General features: G+C 52.2%; 7 protein-coding genes across 7 annotated transcripts; 4 read left to right on the top strand and 3 right to left on the bottom strand.

Moving 5' to 3' along the window:
* Positions 1 to 406: 406 nt before the first annotated feature.
* Positions 407 to 3,947, bottom strand: BGZ61DRAFT_486967 (sulfate transporter family-domain-containing protein; the record flags this gene model as incomplete). The annotated part of the gene is made up of 5 exons (XM_046249916.1): positions 407 to 2,049; positions 2,108 to 2,654; positions 2,714 to 2,856; positions 2,906 to 3,574; positions 3,707 to 3,947. 5 exons carry the CDS (start codon positions 3,945 to 3,947, stop codon positions 407 to 409), a joined length of 3,243 nt encoding a protein of 1,080 aa, XP_046094456.1.
* A 1,519-nt stretch (positions 3,948 to 5,466) lies between these two features.
* BGZ61DRAFT_467530 (uncharacterized protein) lies at positions 5,467 to 5,890 on the bottom strand. The gene has a single exon (XM_046247785.1). It carries the CDS (start codon positions 5,777 to 5,779, stop codon positions 5,480 to 5,482), a length of 300 nt encoding a protein of 99 aa, XP_046094455.1. The 5' UTR covers positions 5,780 to 5,890; the 3' UTR covers positions 5,467 to 5,479.
* A 455-nt stretch (positions 5,891 to 6,345) lies between these two features.
* On the top strand, positions 6,346 to 7,218 carry BGZ61DRAFT_541343 (uncharacterized protein; the record flags this gene model as incomplete). Its single annotated transcript, XM_046255036.1, has 1 exon — positions 6,346 to 7,218. The coding sequence occupies one exon, from the start codon at positions 6,346 to 6,348 to the stop codon at positions 7,216 to 7,218; it is 873 nt and encodes a 290-aa protein (XP_046094454.1).
* A 973-nt stretch (positions 7,219 to 8,191) lies between these two features.
* On the top strand, positions 8,192 to 8,725 carry BGZ61DRAFT_314958 (uncharacterized protein; the record flags this gene model as incomplete). Its single annotated transcript, XM_046238857.1, has 1 exon — positions 8,192 to 8,725. A coding segment is annotated over one exon (534 nt), but the record flags the coding sequence as incomplete, so codon positions are not given.
* A 350-nt stretch (positions 8,726 to 9,075) lies between these two features.
* On the bottom strand, positions 9,076 to 11,607 carry BGZ61DRAFT_486964 (ATP-dependent DNA helicase; the record flags this gene model as incomplete). Its single annotated transcript, XM_046249915.1, has 1 exon — positions 9,076 to 11,607. The coding sequence occupies one exon, from the start codon at positions 11,605 to 11,607 to the stop codon at positions 9,076 to 9,078; it is 2,532 nt and encodes an 843-aa protein (XP_046094452.1).
* Positions 11,608 to 12,257: 650 nt separating this feature from the next.
* BGZ61DRAFT_486963 (uncharacterized protein) lies at positions 12,258 to 13,788 on the top strand (the record flags this gene model as incomplete). The annotated part of the gene is made up of 2 exons (XM_046249914.1): positions 12,258 to 12,669; positions 12,725 to 13,788. The coding sequence occupies 2 exons, from the start codon at positions 12,258 to 12,260 to the stop codon at positions 13,786 to 13,788; spliced, it is 1,476 nt and encodes a 491-aa protein (XP_046094451.1).
* Positions 13,789 to 14,142: 354 nt separating this feature from the next.
* BGZ61DRAFT_486962 (uncharacterized protein) lies at positions 14,143 to 14,493 on the top strand (the record flags this gene model as incomplete). The annotated part of the gene is made up of 1 exon (XM_046249913.1): positions 14,143 to 14,493. One exon carries the CDS (start codon positions 14,143 to 14,145, stop codon positions 14,491 to 14,493), a length of 351 nt encoding a protein of 116 aa, XP_046094450.1.
* Positions 14,494 to 15,601: the final 1,108 nt, after the last annotated feature.

Below are 15,601 nucleotides of genomic sequence, written 5' to 3'. Positions count from 1 at the left end.
GGCCCGAGCCGAGCACGACTTGTGGCGAGTGGAATCAAATGCTGAGGTGACATGGGGTTTGGGACGAAAAGGAAAACGATTATCGAAGAGTTAGATTGAGTAGCAACGGTGTGATTCTTAGGAATTCGCGTTCTCCCCCATCGCTCCCAGTCAAAGCGTAACGGTGCCGCGGCTCCGAGTCAAATCTAGCTACGTATCTGGATCCCGCTTTGGCTTAAGAAATCATCGCTTTCTTTCACTCATTACACTGTAACGCCAACGCAATGAAGGTCCTCTTGGGACAGCTCAAATTGCTTCAAAGGGTCATCAATGACCCATGCGTTCCAGTACTTTCGTTAATTGGAAATTCATTTTTTATTTATTTTGCGTTCCCCGATGATTTGACATTCTATATTCCGGTCGAGATCTAACCCGCCGTCGTCAAGATGTACGAGGTAATAGCGCTCATGCGCTCGCTAGTGAGCTTCAGGGACACCCTCAACAGTTCCCTACCAACCTCCGGCTGCTCGATTTGAATCTTGGCCCACTGCTCCCGGTCCATAAGCCAGACGACACAATCTCTCTCCACCACCGCAGTCGCCGTCCGATCAGTCTCGGAAAAGAAGGGGAGCTCGCCGCAGGTCGTGCCCGCCACGATGCTCTCGCAAAGCCATCCCTGAGGGAGGTCGTATTCAGCCCGGATGATGCCCCGTTCCAACATGTAGAAGCCGTTCGCCGACTCTCCGCGCCGGAAAAGAATGGTACCGGCCGGATACTCGCGTCGGGTAAAGTATGAGGTTGCTGGGAACCAGAAGTCCTCGTTTCTTTCCTCGTTTCTTTCACTGAGGCTCTGGAAGATCTGGAGCATGAGCCTAAGAGGCTCTTTGAAGCTCATCCATCTGGATGGACGCTGCACGTCGACACTGCTCAGCGCATCCTGGGCAGCCTCGACAAGATGGTTTCGCCGAGGTGAGTTGAAGGGCGGGTCGAATGAGGAGAACGCAGTCGAAGATCTCGCAGGGACATCCAAGTTCTGGACGGAAACTGGCTTCAAAGCAAGCTCCTCCTGTCTCGCATATAGGGTTTTTAGAAGCTGGTTCTCGCAGCTCTCCAATGCAGAGTTAAGATCGGGCACCATCATGACATCGATTCCATCGCTTCCTAATCCAACGGCCCTCAGGTTTCGACCAAGCTCACTGTCGCAGTCAACACCACTCAGGACAAAAACAACGTCCTTGTTGTTGAGAAGCCTACTGATGGTATTGAACGCTTCACCGGCCGAGTAATCAAGGCCAGAAACGTGCCACAAGTCCAATATTAGGAACTTGATGGGCTGCTTGGCAAATGCACTGTCCTCCAACAGGCCTCGAATCTTCTCCTCGACGCTCACAACGGTTCCGAAGAAGAGATACCCCGTGAGCTTCACAATATAAATCTGGCAGCCAACCCGGTGCAGGTAGTGATGCTGCCAGATATTGCGCCTCACAGTGGAAGTGACAATGTCACCGGAATAGTTTCCACGGATAGCTGACACCAGTGAAGTTTGTAGAATGAGTGATGCGAAGGCTAGCAAGATGCCGACCCCGATACCCACCACAAAGTCGTGAATGCCCATGACGAGCACAATGACGACTACGGTTATGTACTCAGTGAGCTTGAGCTTCTTGCGGGGGAGCCATAGCGCCTCCAACATGAGCTCAAAGCCCAGATCAAAGATCAAAGTGCCCACCATCATGACCGGAATGAATCCGATAAGTGATGGGCCAACAAGCATGACGCCGAAGGTGGCGGCAGCTAGCATGTAGCCTGCGAGGCGTATGTTTCCGCCTGACCGCATGAAAAACACGGTGTTCGCATAGACCAAATAGTTCTGGATACTGCCAAAGCAACCAGACAGGAAATTGGAATAGCCATGAAGCCTCAGCTCCTTGTCAAGATCAGCGTGGTCTTCGCCGCAGTTCAGGGCCAAGGCAGGGACGTTGATCGGGACATGTAGGATGCCGAAGAAGGTTAAGGCAAACATGGCGGGGATACATTCGACGACTGCATCCCAGCGCACAAGTTTGAACTCTGATGTGATTGTTAGAATGGTTGCCAAAGACATCTATAGAGAGTGAAAAGCACTTACGGTAGAGAGTGTAGAAATACCACCACGGCTCCCAGGAGGGTGGCCCTTGGAAAATCCATCCTTGGTCGCGCAATGTATCCACATCCAACACGTCGAGAGCCAATACAAAAAAGTAAAAAACCAAGGGAATCGCCAAGATAAACAAAGGCAAAAAGAACTTGGAGGTAATTTTGGACTGCTCGTAGAAGAGAAGAATGGCCAGTATCAGGGGGACAACCCAGAGCGGTACGGTTGATGGGTTTGTCAACTTCTTCAGCGTGTCGAGGTCATATTCCAGACTACCGTCGAGGCGAGCCGATACCTCGAACCCCGTAGCGACCAAGAACCATCCGACGCCACCTATGCATCCAATCAAGATGTGCCGGGGGATGAACCCCACCATATATCCAACCTTGAATCGGCCCATGAGATAGAAGACGAGGCCGGTAATCATGGCACTTATGGAGTATGACACGATAGTGGTGGCAATGGTGGCGTCAGGGTTATTCTCTCCAACCGTATCGGTGATTCGGAACGCCATGTTGTGAAAGAACGGCACCACCTCGATCTGCGGCGTGTTAGTCAATGACGCCGGAATTGCGTCATACTACCTTATCAGAGACTCACCAATTCAGACCCCACGGCGCCCTTAAAGATACTGCCCGATGAGAATGTGATTTGTGACACGATGGTGCTGACATAGAAAACTGAGATACCGGCAGATCCTAGACGTGAAAAGATTGGCTTTCCCAGAGGAAAAAGAATCATACCTGTTATCCGTCAGCGAATTGTATAAGGCCCCATAACAGTTTAACGCACCGTAAGAGAGCGCATCTAGAATGTTGAGCAATAGACCAACAGCCACGGCGGGCAAGCATGAGACGGGAGTAACCACCGTGTTGTGCCATATTGCCTTGCCATCCCAGCGGCGCAGATTGACGGCGACCGCAACGCTATGTGTCATTCGTTCTTCCACCTTGTGGCCTGCTTCTACCAAACCGCTTATCCAAGGACGCTTTGAGCGAGATTTCAGACCCTCAAGATCCTCCGTGTAAGACCGCCTGCCGCCTGAAGTCACCCTCGACAGCAGTGGCGTGCGCTCCGAACTGGCATCGGTATGGAAACGCGGCTCGGGCTGGTTTCGGTCCCCATCGTCTTCTTCATGTTCGGTCTCGGGAGGGTGATGTTGAGCCATCGACTGAGGAGGGGAGCCCTTGAGGAGGTTTGCAAGAACCGAGGGCCCGGCGGGCGCATGTGTGTCGCGCTCGGCCTCTGGCGATGGCGGCTCAGATACCTCTACAATCGTTGTCGAGTTGCGCGCATGGTCAGCTATGGAAGACTCGTCGCCGTAATCGGACACGGCGACTTCGTGGACGGATGATCGCGAGCGTAGGAATACGAGGCTTGGGGGAGTTTGTCCGTCTGAGAGGAGGTAGGTGGCAAGCTCCGCGGTGTCTTGACGAATGTTTCTCGCATTTTGAACACTATCTACCGGAACTAGTCCGCAGGAGTTAGCGATTTTGGATTGTCTTCATTTTTTTTATTTGGAAGCAAAAGCTGGGCGTAAGCAGGCGATGGTGTGGAGATGATAAGGGCGCTAAGCGCATTAACTAAACATACCCAGTAAGTCATCTCGCACAGAGCTGTGAATAAAGGATCGAATGGGCTCTCGATGGCTGGGTGCGGAGCTGATGGACGTCGGGCGAGCTTGCGTAGTAGTAGTAGAAGTTTGGTGGGAACCGTGCGAAGGGCTGGGGCTGGAGCTGAAGCCATCGGCAGGTTGGAGCTGCGGGGGATCGCGCTGCGAGGTCGAGCTCAATGCCCTCCTTCTCCATGGAGTGAAGCCGAGCGGCGAAGACATTGGATCAGCTCAAAGCTCGGAACTGGCCGATGAAGCTCCAGGAGGCAGCCGGAAAGTGGGAGGAATTGGGCATAGTTATTAATATCGCATGGATGAGGACACGACAACGAAGAACGGAAAACATAGAGAAACTCAAACCACCACGAAAGGCAGAAGTAAAGCATTCCAGGCCGCAGATAGCGGACAGACGGCGAGAGTTCGTGGGGAATGAAGTGACGAAACTCATTGACCGAGTCCTGTGGGTCATGGCACCAGCGAGCGGGCGCAAGCTGTGGCAATAAGTTTGAATGCCCGATGGGTATCTTTTAATTTTGTTGTCATGCCGCTTTAAAATTCACTCTGAACCACTCAACGACAGTAAACCTCCTCTGCAAGAAGAAGAGCTGAAACTTAAAAGCAGCATCATCACTCTTCCTAATTAAGCTAAAACAATACGGCGGTACCTGATAATGATTCAAACTTATTGCCACCCACAGTAGGTAGTACGTACGTGAACGCCCGTAAACTAGTCAACTCAAGAAAAACCTTGCTTTCAATTCAGCGCATCTCTTGTCCGTTTTGCATGTGGGCTCGCCCCTCAACACTCAAAGACCGGGCACCGAACCCGCCCCTGCAGAGGCTCCGGAGTGGTTGCTAACCAGTGCTGTGCGCAGCCGTTTCATCGCACTCTATCCGAACTATGGGAAACAAAAATCCTCCAGACGTTGCTCGTTCACCCATCCTCACAACCATGTCCAATTCCCCTTCGTCCAACGCAGCCGTTGGCAGCGTGCCCTCCACAGCCGACGACTCTGGTGAGCGATCCTGCCATCGTTGGCGCTGCCCCCTCTTGTTCCTCAGCCTGACCCGCTTCCGCCCCGCCGATTTTGCCCCCAACCTGCTGTCAGATGAGAGACCCGGCCGCGAGGATGACTAAGGATAAGGGAGGCTGGATTGAGCTGAAAAGAGGGGGAATCCCTCAGACAAGCAACAAGCAGATACATCGATCACAAGTCACGATAACAGCCCTATTACGGTTGTAATCATCATCAATTGCAATCGCCTATTTGGCCCCTTTATTATCATCAATTTCCCTGTGCCGTAACGCTCAGCAATTCCGGCCGCTAGACCGATTTGACCCGGTCACGTGTCGAACACCTGCCTACTGATTACCTCAGCAAGCTCAGACCATTGACTTAGAGGAGTCTAGCGATATTAGGACTTACCTCAGGCACTCAGGCCCACTGGGCGCGCTTAACAGCGCGACGCCTTCCCTAAAGGGGTAAGAACCACGTGATCCGCGCGTCTGTTCGGTTAGAGTGGGTCTGAGTGCCTGAGGTAATATTAGGACTTACCTCAGCAAGCTCAGGCCCGTGCGTCCATGCGGCAAGGCGCGCTAACCTAATCGGTAGCACGTACGCAAAGGGCCTGAGCGCAATTTCCAGATTTTGCGTGGCGTTGTCGTTCGTGGCTTTGTAATCATGCGCAAGTCGTTTTTTGCTCAAACAGAAAATTCGGATGCGCTTGCTGTCAATTGTCAATTTGTGCCACGATTAATACATCTTCCTTGCTTCCCCTATTATGCTCTGTGAGTCGTCACGACTAACCTGGTCCTCTTCGAGCAGATTCAGCGGCATGATCATGAGGCAAACACCGCCTCGGAGGGCCGGAATCGCCTGGAATACGACACTCTTACCCCACCCGGTGGGTGCAGTCAGGATTAGGTCCATCTGATCAACAGTAAGACTTCGTATTGCTTCCGTCTGGCCGTCGCGGGGAGGCAATCCCAGGAGGTTCGCCAACGTGGAGGGCAAAGACTCGACATCAGGGCAACGTAATGGGATATGAGGCATTGCTATCGATAGCTAAGATGCATATGTAGCTCCGAGCATAGTTTCAAGAAAATCAAGGCAGTATGCCAGGTGCAACACGCAAATGAATTAGTTACGCCGATTTTGCAGGGCTACGAAGCCTACGAACGTGTCGCGTACTTTCACAGCCACGAACGACAACGCCACGCAAAATCTGGAAATTGCGCTCAGGCCCTTTGCGTACGTGCTACCGATTAGGACTAGCGCGCCTTGGCGCATGGACGCACGGGCCTGAGCTTGCTGAGGTAATATTAGGACTAGCGGAACTGGTCACGTTACTTGGACGACTCCTCGCATTTACCTCAGCAAGCTCAGGCCATTTGTGGGGCAGCGGACCGGACTATACCTAATCGGTAAGTCACATGCGGTCCTCGACCAAATGGCCTGAGGATCGTGTCAAGAAATTTGGGCGTGTGCGGACACATTTCGTACGAAGCAGACGGCGGCATTCAAAACCATTTTCATCCACAACAACGAGGTGCACAGTTGATTGAATAGACTCATTCGATTCCGCTACTGTTATTCCACCATTGATTGGATTTTGGATCATGTCAGCCCACAACCAGCGTCGTCAGAGTGCGCGGTTGAACCCGCCCGTTGCAGCCGCGCCAAGTCCACCTGTTACCGAAGCACGTCGTCGAGGGACGAAAGCGCCTCAAAGACGTAGCAAGGCGCGAAGAGTAGACAAGATATGTCAATTCATGCGGCAAAATGACATTAGTTTGCGAGAATTTATTCTTGTCTACGCTACGACTCAAGGTTCTGGTGGATATGGGGAGCGCCCTGCGACGCGTGCCAAACGTCTTGCGGAGGCTATATATGGCCAGCCGGAGGTCTTAGACGCGCTGCGAGGGCATCCCACATCTAGTGCGACCGGAATTGTTACCGTCAAGGCTCTTAGGAAGGAAATGAAAGAACTGGAGGAGACCGGAGGTATGTTTAGTGCCTACCAGGTCGACCATCAACCAGAGAAGTCTTCAGAAGCTGGTATTGGGAGGGAGGAACAGTCAGAAGGTGGCCGGAAACCGGAGGACTACGAGCGTATACTTAGCGACATGCAGTTCGGGCAGATGTATGAGCAAGTCCAAACTCGTGCTCCTCTTCTATGTGGACTGCTCAAGGGTCTCATGGCCCCCAAGATGGAGAGGAAAGATCGACCACCACGAGATCCTTCAAAATTCAACCACAGGACTGCGTTAATCACGTCGATTCTCTGCTATTCTCGAGCCTCGGAAGGAAGCAACAAGTTTCCCCGCGTATTCGGTGCCTTTCTTTACTCTAATGGCGTCAAACGGCGTATCCTGGATCTGCTTCACCAATTCGGGCTTTGTGAAGGATACAAGGGGGTCCACAAGCATCTTGAAACCGTGGCAGAACAAGCAAAGGCATCCTCACAGTCCCTCAGAATGGACGTCGACTGATCGTAAGTAGGGGACGGTCCATCGATATGGCCAACAGATGGATGCCTGCGTTGTGTATGACAACTTCGACTATCAAGAAGGCATCAAGCACCAGCTCATTTCAAACCATGCAGAGATGCGCTCTGTGACAACGGGGAAGGTTTTCAGAGGCGCCGATATTCCCCCGGGTGGATTGAGGAAGTCAATGCTGCATCGCGAGGTTCCACTTACAATAGAGGACCTTCTATACTCTCCTGGTGCTGCTATATACGACGAGGCTGCCGCCGAGATCGACACCTACTTCATAGCGGAGGCAATTCGAGCGGCATATCCAAAATCGGTCAAATCTATCTTCGCCAAGTCGGGCGTCCCTTTCCCCGCTATGCCAACCGTCGAGTTGCTCGAGCCTCGAAAGACAGACAGCAAGACGCTCGGTCCGATTCTCTTTAACGAAGGTACTCTGGATGGCTCCTACGAGGTTGTAGAGAGTATTTACAAGCACCAGTTCCAGCTGGAGGACACAGAATTCGACAACCGTCTGTTCTTGGCGTTTGGCGATCAGAAAACTTCGTCACTCATCCGATCTATGCAAGCTGAACAAGTCGACGCATCTGCAGCATACGACAGAAAAGACTGGCTGATAGGAGTCGCTGCGCTGTTTCACCTGCGCATGAATTTCCTGTGGCTCATGCAAAAGACACATTATGGCAATATGGAACAGCAAGACGCTTCAACCCTCTATCACAACATCAACTTCTGGGGACGAAAGAATATTCCAGCGGACCGTGCGGCTTTTCAGGTTCTGGAAGAGCTGGTACTTCATAGTTTCGACGCTCGGGTTGTCGGACTACTCTATACCCGCCTCGAGCAGCGCAGCATCGATACGTCAGAACAAGGCGAGGTTGACGGGGCAATTCAGAAGATGAGTACCAGAGGTTTCATGGAGCTAGTGGAAGATGTTCGCAAATCCGCGTTTGAGCCGCAAGCCTGGCGACCATCCAAGGAGAAGTACGCCGACAACACGATCGATGAGGAGTTCCTGAACCATGCTCGATATCTTCAGCAGATGATTGTCTACAAGACCTTGAAGTACGGCATCAAGAACGGAGACATAGGACTCATCGATCGAGTCATTGGTGTCTGTTGCTTTTATTTCGAGGGGACTGGACAATCAAACTACGCATTCGAGATGCTCTATCTGAAGCGGCTCACGAGCACCAAAGCTTGTGATAAGGAGCTTCGGCGCGCCATCCTCTCGAATAGCCTCGTCAATCCGCATGGCCGTCGGGACACCTGGCAAGAAGTCGATCGTAGCCTCGAATATCTGAACCTGGAGCTGAAAAGGGAGCTTTGGGCCCGTCGAACGTCGACTTTCGGATTGGATGCTCTGTTCAAGACTACCTCGTTAACTGCAGAATACACCGTTTGTCTACGCAAGGCGATAGAGAATGCCTTTGCCCGGAAGGACAACTCCACACACGCCGTGCCTTCTCCGGTGGACGATATCCATACGTTGGCATTTGAGTTGGCATGCGACTCGATTAAATTTTATGGCGGCGGCCGGCAGGGAAGACACCACGCGCCAGACATACATACGATCGGGGTCGAAAGAGTAGCAACAAAGAAACTGGAAGTGTTCAATGCGAAGGTTATGAGAGATGAAGATCGAATAATAGTACCGCCCTATGAAAGGAGAAGAGCCACGGCCGATCTGGATCCTAATAGCGATACGATGGCGATATTGGTATGTACATACTCTGATACTCGATTATTCATGGAGTTCCAAGTTCGGGCTAACATACGTCACCAGCCCTTGGAAGACAGAGATGAATCCCAAGAATGGGGTTTACCCTCGGATATCGAGTTTGAATAACCCATTTATAATATCCACTCTTCGTGGTCATAACGACTATTCTTCCCTTTCTCACTGCGAGGGCTTCGCCTTGCATTAGGATCCAGAACGCCGAGGACGACCCTTTTTGTCATTCCCCCTTCCCCTCGACTCGATGCGGGGCGTTTCGACAACCGATTGCCGTCGACTACGCTGGGCACCTCATTCTCGAAAACAGCAGATATGGCCGAGGAAGAACCCTCCCTTGTCGGTGCTATCGACCCGCCGATAGATGTGAACGGCGAGTTGGCTGGTACCGGGGGGATTCGTGGGGTAGACGGATTAGGAGAGCACAAGGCTGGCGTCTCTCTGGCTCTGGCAATGATTCGCTCTAGTGAGGAAGCGTACTCTTCTCGCCCACGCAAAAATGACGCTCTCTGTTCCTGATCAAGAGCCTTCTGAGTCTCCGCTTCGACATCGACAGACGCTCTTCTCTTGCGAGACATCTGCCGTTCCGGAGCGAGACGAGCTCGTCCTTCCAACGACGCCCGATGGATTGGAACTTGAGCTGCAGCAGCGGTTCCTAGCCTGCTACCTCCGGGCCAGTTCCTCACTACATAGGATTTGATATCATTGAACTCTTTAAAGAGTTCATCGGAATGCTCTTTCAGCCAAGTCGACTTCGCAAATTCTTCCAACTCAGCGGCCGTGCGGATGTAGGCATACTTTGCCGACATGGATATCCACTCGCCCTTCTGCGTGAATAGCCGCACGGAGAGCTCGGGCTTCACCATCTGATGTGCCGAATTGACAACGTTGTCTCCCCAGAGGATCAGGCGGTCATAAAATGCACCTGATGCCGTCCCGGCCTGGGGCCTCCTAAGACTAGGAGCAATATCCCACGGGAAAGGCATCGTTCGCGTCAGGGTGGGGTTGCAAACATTACAACACTCGTCCGGCTCAGGAGCAGGTGACTTGGATGCCGGGTCTGACAAACTCTCTTGCAGCCAATCCATTAGAACTCGTCGTAGGCATGTGGATCGATTGACAAGATTGAACAGGGCCGGACTGTCACTGTACAACTCCGTTCGGCGCTCTCTGTCTGTTTTACGCCTGGGCTGCTCTTCTGGTACGTCATAGTCAATGACATTTACAGCAACATCCGATTCATCGTCTGGAATGTCACCTTCCACTCCTAGTTCAGCGGAGCATGACCGAGCTAATCGGGTTGTGCCGGAAGACCGTCTCGAAGACGACGGCGTCTGACTGCTGCGAATCATTACCGCTCTTGTCGATGCAATCCTGTCACCTACAGCCCAGCTTTCGACCAGGAAAATAGCCTCTCCCTTGATTCCACTCATTCTAGCTGCACGACCGAACCGTTGGATAAGGACGCACAAGAGCCGCTCCAGAGGGAAGCCATATTGGACAACTCGTATGACATCCGAGAGATCTACTCCGGTTCCCAATGATTCTGTTGCCACCATAATTCGAATCTTCGAATCTGCCTCAGAGAACTCGTCGTATATAGCATTCTTATCATTCAGAGAGGTGTGTGAGTGGTAGACTCCGATGATCTGTCGGCAGTCACGGTCTCTAATAGCCCCGGCCGATAGTTTGTGCAGCCAATCACGCAAGCATTCTGCACATTTTTGGATATCGCGTCGTGAATCTATGAAAATTACCGTCTTCGGAATTTTCTCTGGTGTTGGCGACCCATTCGTTATGGCGTCTTGTAGGACGAAGAAGAGGCTGGTGAACCGCTTGGTCGTTCGTGGCTCGATAGTCTCCACGAGCAACTTTATCTCCGGCCTGTCGACTGAAGTTCGAAAAAACTCGCAGCTGGCTTGGAAGCCTGTCATTTTCCTCGCAGTATCCAATGTCCCCTGGTCCAAAGTGGCAGAACAGCCAAACCAAGGGATACGCGCTCCTAATCTTCGACGAAGGAGAGAGAGCTGTGCATACTGTGGGCGGATACCACTTCCCCATAGTGCCACCAAGTGGAGTTCATCTACAGCCACAACTGAGACGCGCTTCTTGAAGGACGGGTTGCTTGCTATTGACCGAAACCAACCAGCTGCGATCTCTGGGCCCATGATGAGATGAGTATACACACCCGTCTCAATCTCTTGGGCCAATGCATCAGTCTTGTCCGTCCTGGCATTGATAAACACGGATCTCGCCCCAGGAAGCCTTTGGATCTTGATGCACTGCTCCTGTCCAATTCGATCTAATGGGATGATGATTAGGCCGATGCCGCCGCGACAAAACAACGGGGCTGCCTGGAATATGACACTCTTGCCGAAAGATGTCTTGGCTGTAAGGAGCAGGTCGTCCTTCTTGAATACCAAATGCCATATTGCATCTATCTGCTTCTGACGAGGCTCGAATGGATACAGATGACACTGCAGGCCTGCGCGGATAATACCATTCTGCACTTCCTCTGGCTCGTGTTTGGCCCTCTCTACCAGATCCTGTATAGCCAGCATACTCTCGGTATTGTGGGCATCATGAACGAAATCTTTCATGCCGTCTGCGATCTGTCGTCGCGCTCTTCGAAAGCTCGTCCTACTTCGCATGGGTAACGCGGACAAGACACGACCACAGCAACGCGATATAGGCGTAAATCCTGAGCAAGAAAACCTTTATACGGTATCCGGTGACATTCAACTGGTCTTGGATAGTGATTGTCTGGGCTCTTTTAGCCTCCAAGGCGAGAACGGTGGTTGGATGATGATTCCGTTGCGGTTCTACTCAGCATGTATTAGCGTTTTTCACAAGATACATCTGCGGAGATTGAAAAGTATTTAGACTTACAGATAGAGGATACCCTGGTGCACAATTGATTGAAGTTATGAGCAAATAAAACTTGTTTTGACGTGGCAATCGACGAATATGAAAAATCGCGATTTTGAAGAATCGCGTAAAACACATACAAAACGACCGCAGAGCAGTGCGCACGGTTGACAGAATCCTCAGGCTATTTACTCCAGGAGTCGTAAAAGTAACGTGACATATGGCGCTAGTCCTAATATCGCTAGACTCCTCTGAGTCAATGGCCTGAGCTTGCTGAGGTAACCTCGCATTTGGTCGAGGACCTTACCGATTAGGTATAGCGTGTTTCCTGCCTCAGGCATGGCGGCCATAATGGCCTGAGCGCTGCTGAGGTAAACGCGTCTCGTTTCTTCGATCTCGAAGATCCCAGTCGCAGCCTCAGGGTCAACGAGCCATGCATCTTCTGCCACCGCGCGTGTCACCAGAGCCATCGCCGCAATGTTCTGCGCCCCTCATCATCTTTCGGCATCCCGAATATTCTATCCATGTGAGCATGCTCCTCGCGCTGCCGCCGCTTGACGTTGCAACATCTGAGGATTCGACAGACGCCATTAGTGACGCAGCTAGACTGGCGACGAATCATGACCTGACCGAAACGCACGCCGGCGATGATTTTGCCGTACTAGAGAGACCGCCGCGGTACGGAATACACCATGGCACTGCCTTGGTAGCTTGCCAGATTATCGCCGGGAATGCCTTCAACAGAGCGTATCTCACCTACGACCGCAAAGGACAGGAACGCGTGACACTGGCTCCAGACGGTCTACTCACGCGTCCCCAATACTACCTCCAAGTGCACGGCTCAAGTAGGACTTCTGATCGCGATCCCTCGACTCCCTGCTAATATCAGACGTCATGCAGCCCAGCGACCATATCCCATCACGCCAAACTTCCAGAACTGGCAATTCCCGCATGGTGATCTCCCTCAACCATGGGCATCCCTCCCGTCTCCTAGCGCCGCGACCGCCCGCTCCTGCGTTATCAGCACTGCCACGACCGTCGATGCGGCACATGTGATCCCTCGCTCGATGGCGACGTGGTTTGAAGAGAATGGCATGGCCGAGTACTCGCGCGATTCCACCACGCCTGCCGTCGATACTTCACGCAATATCTGCCCCTTGCGATGCGACCTGCACAAGGACTTTGACCGACGTGCCTTTGCCATTGTGCCCAAGCCCGTGGCAGGCGGGAGCCATGCCTTGGCCGTGCACTTCTTGACTGTGGACGATGTTGCGAGCCAGGCGAGCGAATTCCACAATCAGTTGGTCCAGAAGCTCGACTCAGTAGCTCCTCAGTACCTCTTCTCCCGATTCGCATATGCTGTTTTCTCGTTAGTTAAAATATTTGTCCTACAAGGTGAGAAGCGATGGCTCGAGGTAAAGACACTGGGTGAGGACGAGCTCGGTGCTTCGACCTGGATGACTGAGGTGCTCGATATGAGCCGGGACCAAAGGAACAACTTCTTCGGCGGCGGAGGGTCTAGAAGCTCCAGCCCCCGAAAGAGGACGAGAGGATCAACGTCTCAGAACAATGACGACTTCGACGGAGCAGCTTTCCCGAATACGGTGGACGAAGGCGCTGCTTCTGGTGCGCTAGGGTATCAGTCCCCGAGTGAGGACGAGGAAGAACGGGGCCGGAAACGGCTCCGTGACTGGGTTCTCCATTCCGCAGGGACGGGAGCTTCTTCCCATTTTAGCGACGAGGAGGATATAAGGAGAAAGGCCAAGAGGAGACGGACGACAAGTGCTCAACCCTCGACGCCATCTCTGACTACGTCCTTGGGCTCCCACTCCTCCCTGGAGGCTCACGAGGACAGAGGCAACGTGGAGACAGCTGATAAAGTGCCACTCATAGAAGGGGATGGCCGAAAGAAGGACAGCGATTCCACGCACTTGGTTCGGCCAGAATCCTTGACGCTGAGCTAGTGCTGCTCTTGGGGCCATTATAACTATGGTACGATGTGATGACAATACATAATACATAATCTTGACACGGGAGGGTTGGCGTTCATTGCCCCAGGGACTTGATACCATAGCTTTACATACTTCTATAGACCTACCTGGCTTCGTTGAGCTTACCCTGTACTTGTCTATACTGCGATAAGGGGTCGTATACACAACTCTCTCCTGTAAAAATTCTTTCTTGGCAGCGGCTGTTAGCGCGAGATGATGACGATCTCCTGCCCAGCACTCCTTTAGCGCCGCCAACATACGGCTGTCCCCCCTCGCACACCGCCCATTCGATCCTGGACCCTCAGCATCAAGCAGAACAAGGACAACATGGCACCAGAGCCCAACAGTGGCAGATCAGACGAGGAAGGTGCAGATCTCCTGCTCTACCCAACCGCGTCGCCGTCCTCGACCATGCGCACCACGACCCTCATACGCATGGAACCTCCCTCGACGCCGCCTCAGAGGAGTAGTAAGCTGGACTTGCCGTCCTCGATGATTATAACCCCTGGCGAAGGCAACCCGTTCCCTACCACTCCCAGCCAGGGCTTCGACTTTGCCGACTTTATCAACATCACGCCCGGCCCAGCCCAGTCGGGCGAGGATACGCCATCTACCAAAGTCGGAAGAAGACCGCCCAGGATAAGAGACCACGCCGCAGAGATACGAGAAGAATCATGAATACAGTAACCAATCCTCGGACTCATCTTCTACTCGAGCCACACCATCATCGGATCGCGCACCTCTTCCATCACATTTGCTAGCTGTAGCCGCAGACCAGGAAGCGAACAGCACTCGGGTGCTCTTGCACAATGGATGGTTGTGCCACCAGGACATCCCAACATTTACCAAATGGGCTGTCGCTCGGCCTTGCATTTACCCTCCCTCTTCGTGACAATGACCATCAGAGCAAGTAATATAACCCCAGAGACTCCAGCGAGTAGGCGATTGTTCCGGCTCTACTATATCAAGGCGAGGTTGATGCCAGGGATAATCCCCGAGAGGGGTATAACTGTCAGGAAGCCCTTCATTGAGGTGATTATTGATTGGTGCCCTCATTCCCCGCTTCTTGTCTCAGTACAAATTTATATGCAATCCTCCAACAGTAATATCATTATATCAAGCAAATAACTCCTTTATCCGAGCCTTATCTGACAATAACTTGACCGCCAGACTATGCATTATGATGGATCCGTTACGGTCAATTCGATCAAATAGATAGGGATCAATACAGTGATGATGATGTTTATGATTACTTGTGCCGGTCATCCGGATCGGCCGGAAGAGGGGTTTTCATACCCCCCTTCTGACTAAGGTCAGGATATCAATCTATCCGAGGTTTCGTCATACAGGGTCATCATCCAACACATTATTACAATTTCATAAATCCTTATATCCGGGGCTTCTTAATCTTAGCACCTCTTTTCCTGCATGCAGGAGTCAATCTAACGAGAGGTGGGATAAATCCACTTAGCCAATCATACCGTTTAATCGGTTGCATATTACACCCTGGCCCTGTGTCGTAGACAGCGATGGAGGCCCAATAAGCGCATATAATAGAGATAATGAATGAGCCTTGTTTTCTACATAGGGAATCGCGCATACAGCGCCGTTTAATACGTGGGAGCGGAGCCCCTATTGTGGGTCTGCTCCCGTTGGTCCTTAACCAATCATATCTAGCTACCTTGCAACACCCTGCGATATTGAATGCGTCATACGGCGCAATATTTGAGCCGTTTGGGGTATCGTAGGTCCGCGCATATATTCGTACCTTGAACCACCAGCACCA

Source organism: Ilyonectria robusta (assembly GCF_021365365.1).
Source record: "Ilyonectria robusta strain PMI_751 chromosome Unknown BGZ61scaffold_59, whole genome shotgun sequence".
NCBI classification, from domain to species: Eukaryota; Fungi; Ascomycota; class Sordariomycetes; order Hypocreales; family Nectriaceae; genus Ilyonectria; species Ilyonectria robusta.
This window is presented reverse-complemented; position numbering and strand designations above follow the sequence as displayed.

Bases quoted from the DNA above. Each gene is read 5' to 3' on its own strand.
- BGZ61DRAFT_467530 (XM_046247785.1), bottom strand. From the start codon at position 5,779: ATGCCTCATATCCCATTACGTTGCCCTGATGTCGAGTCTTTGCCCTCC.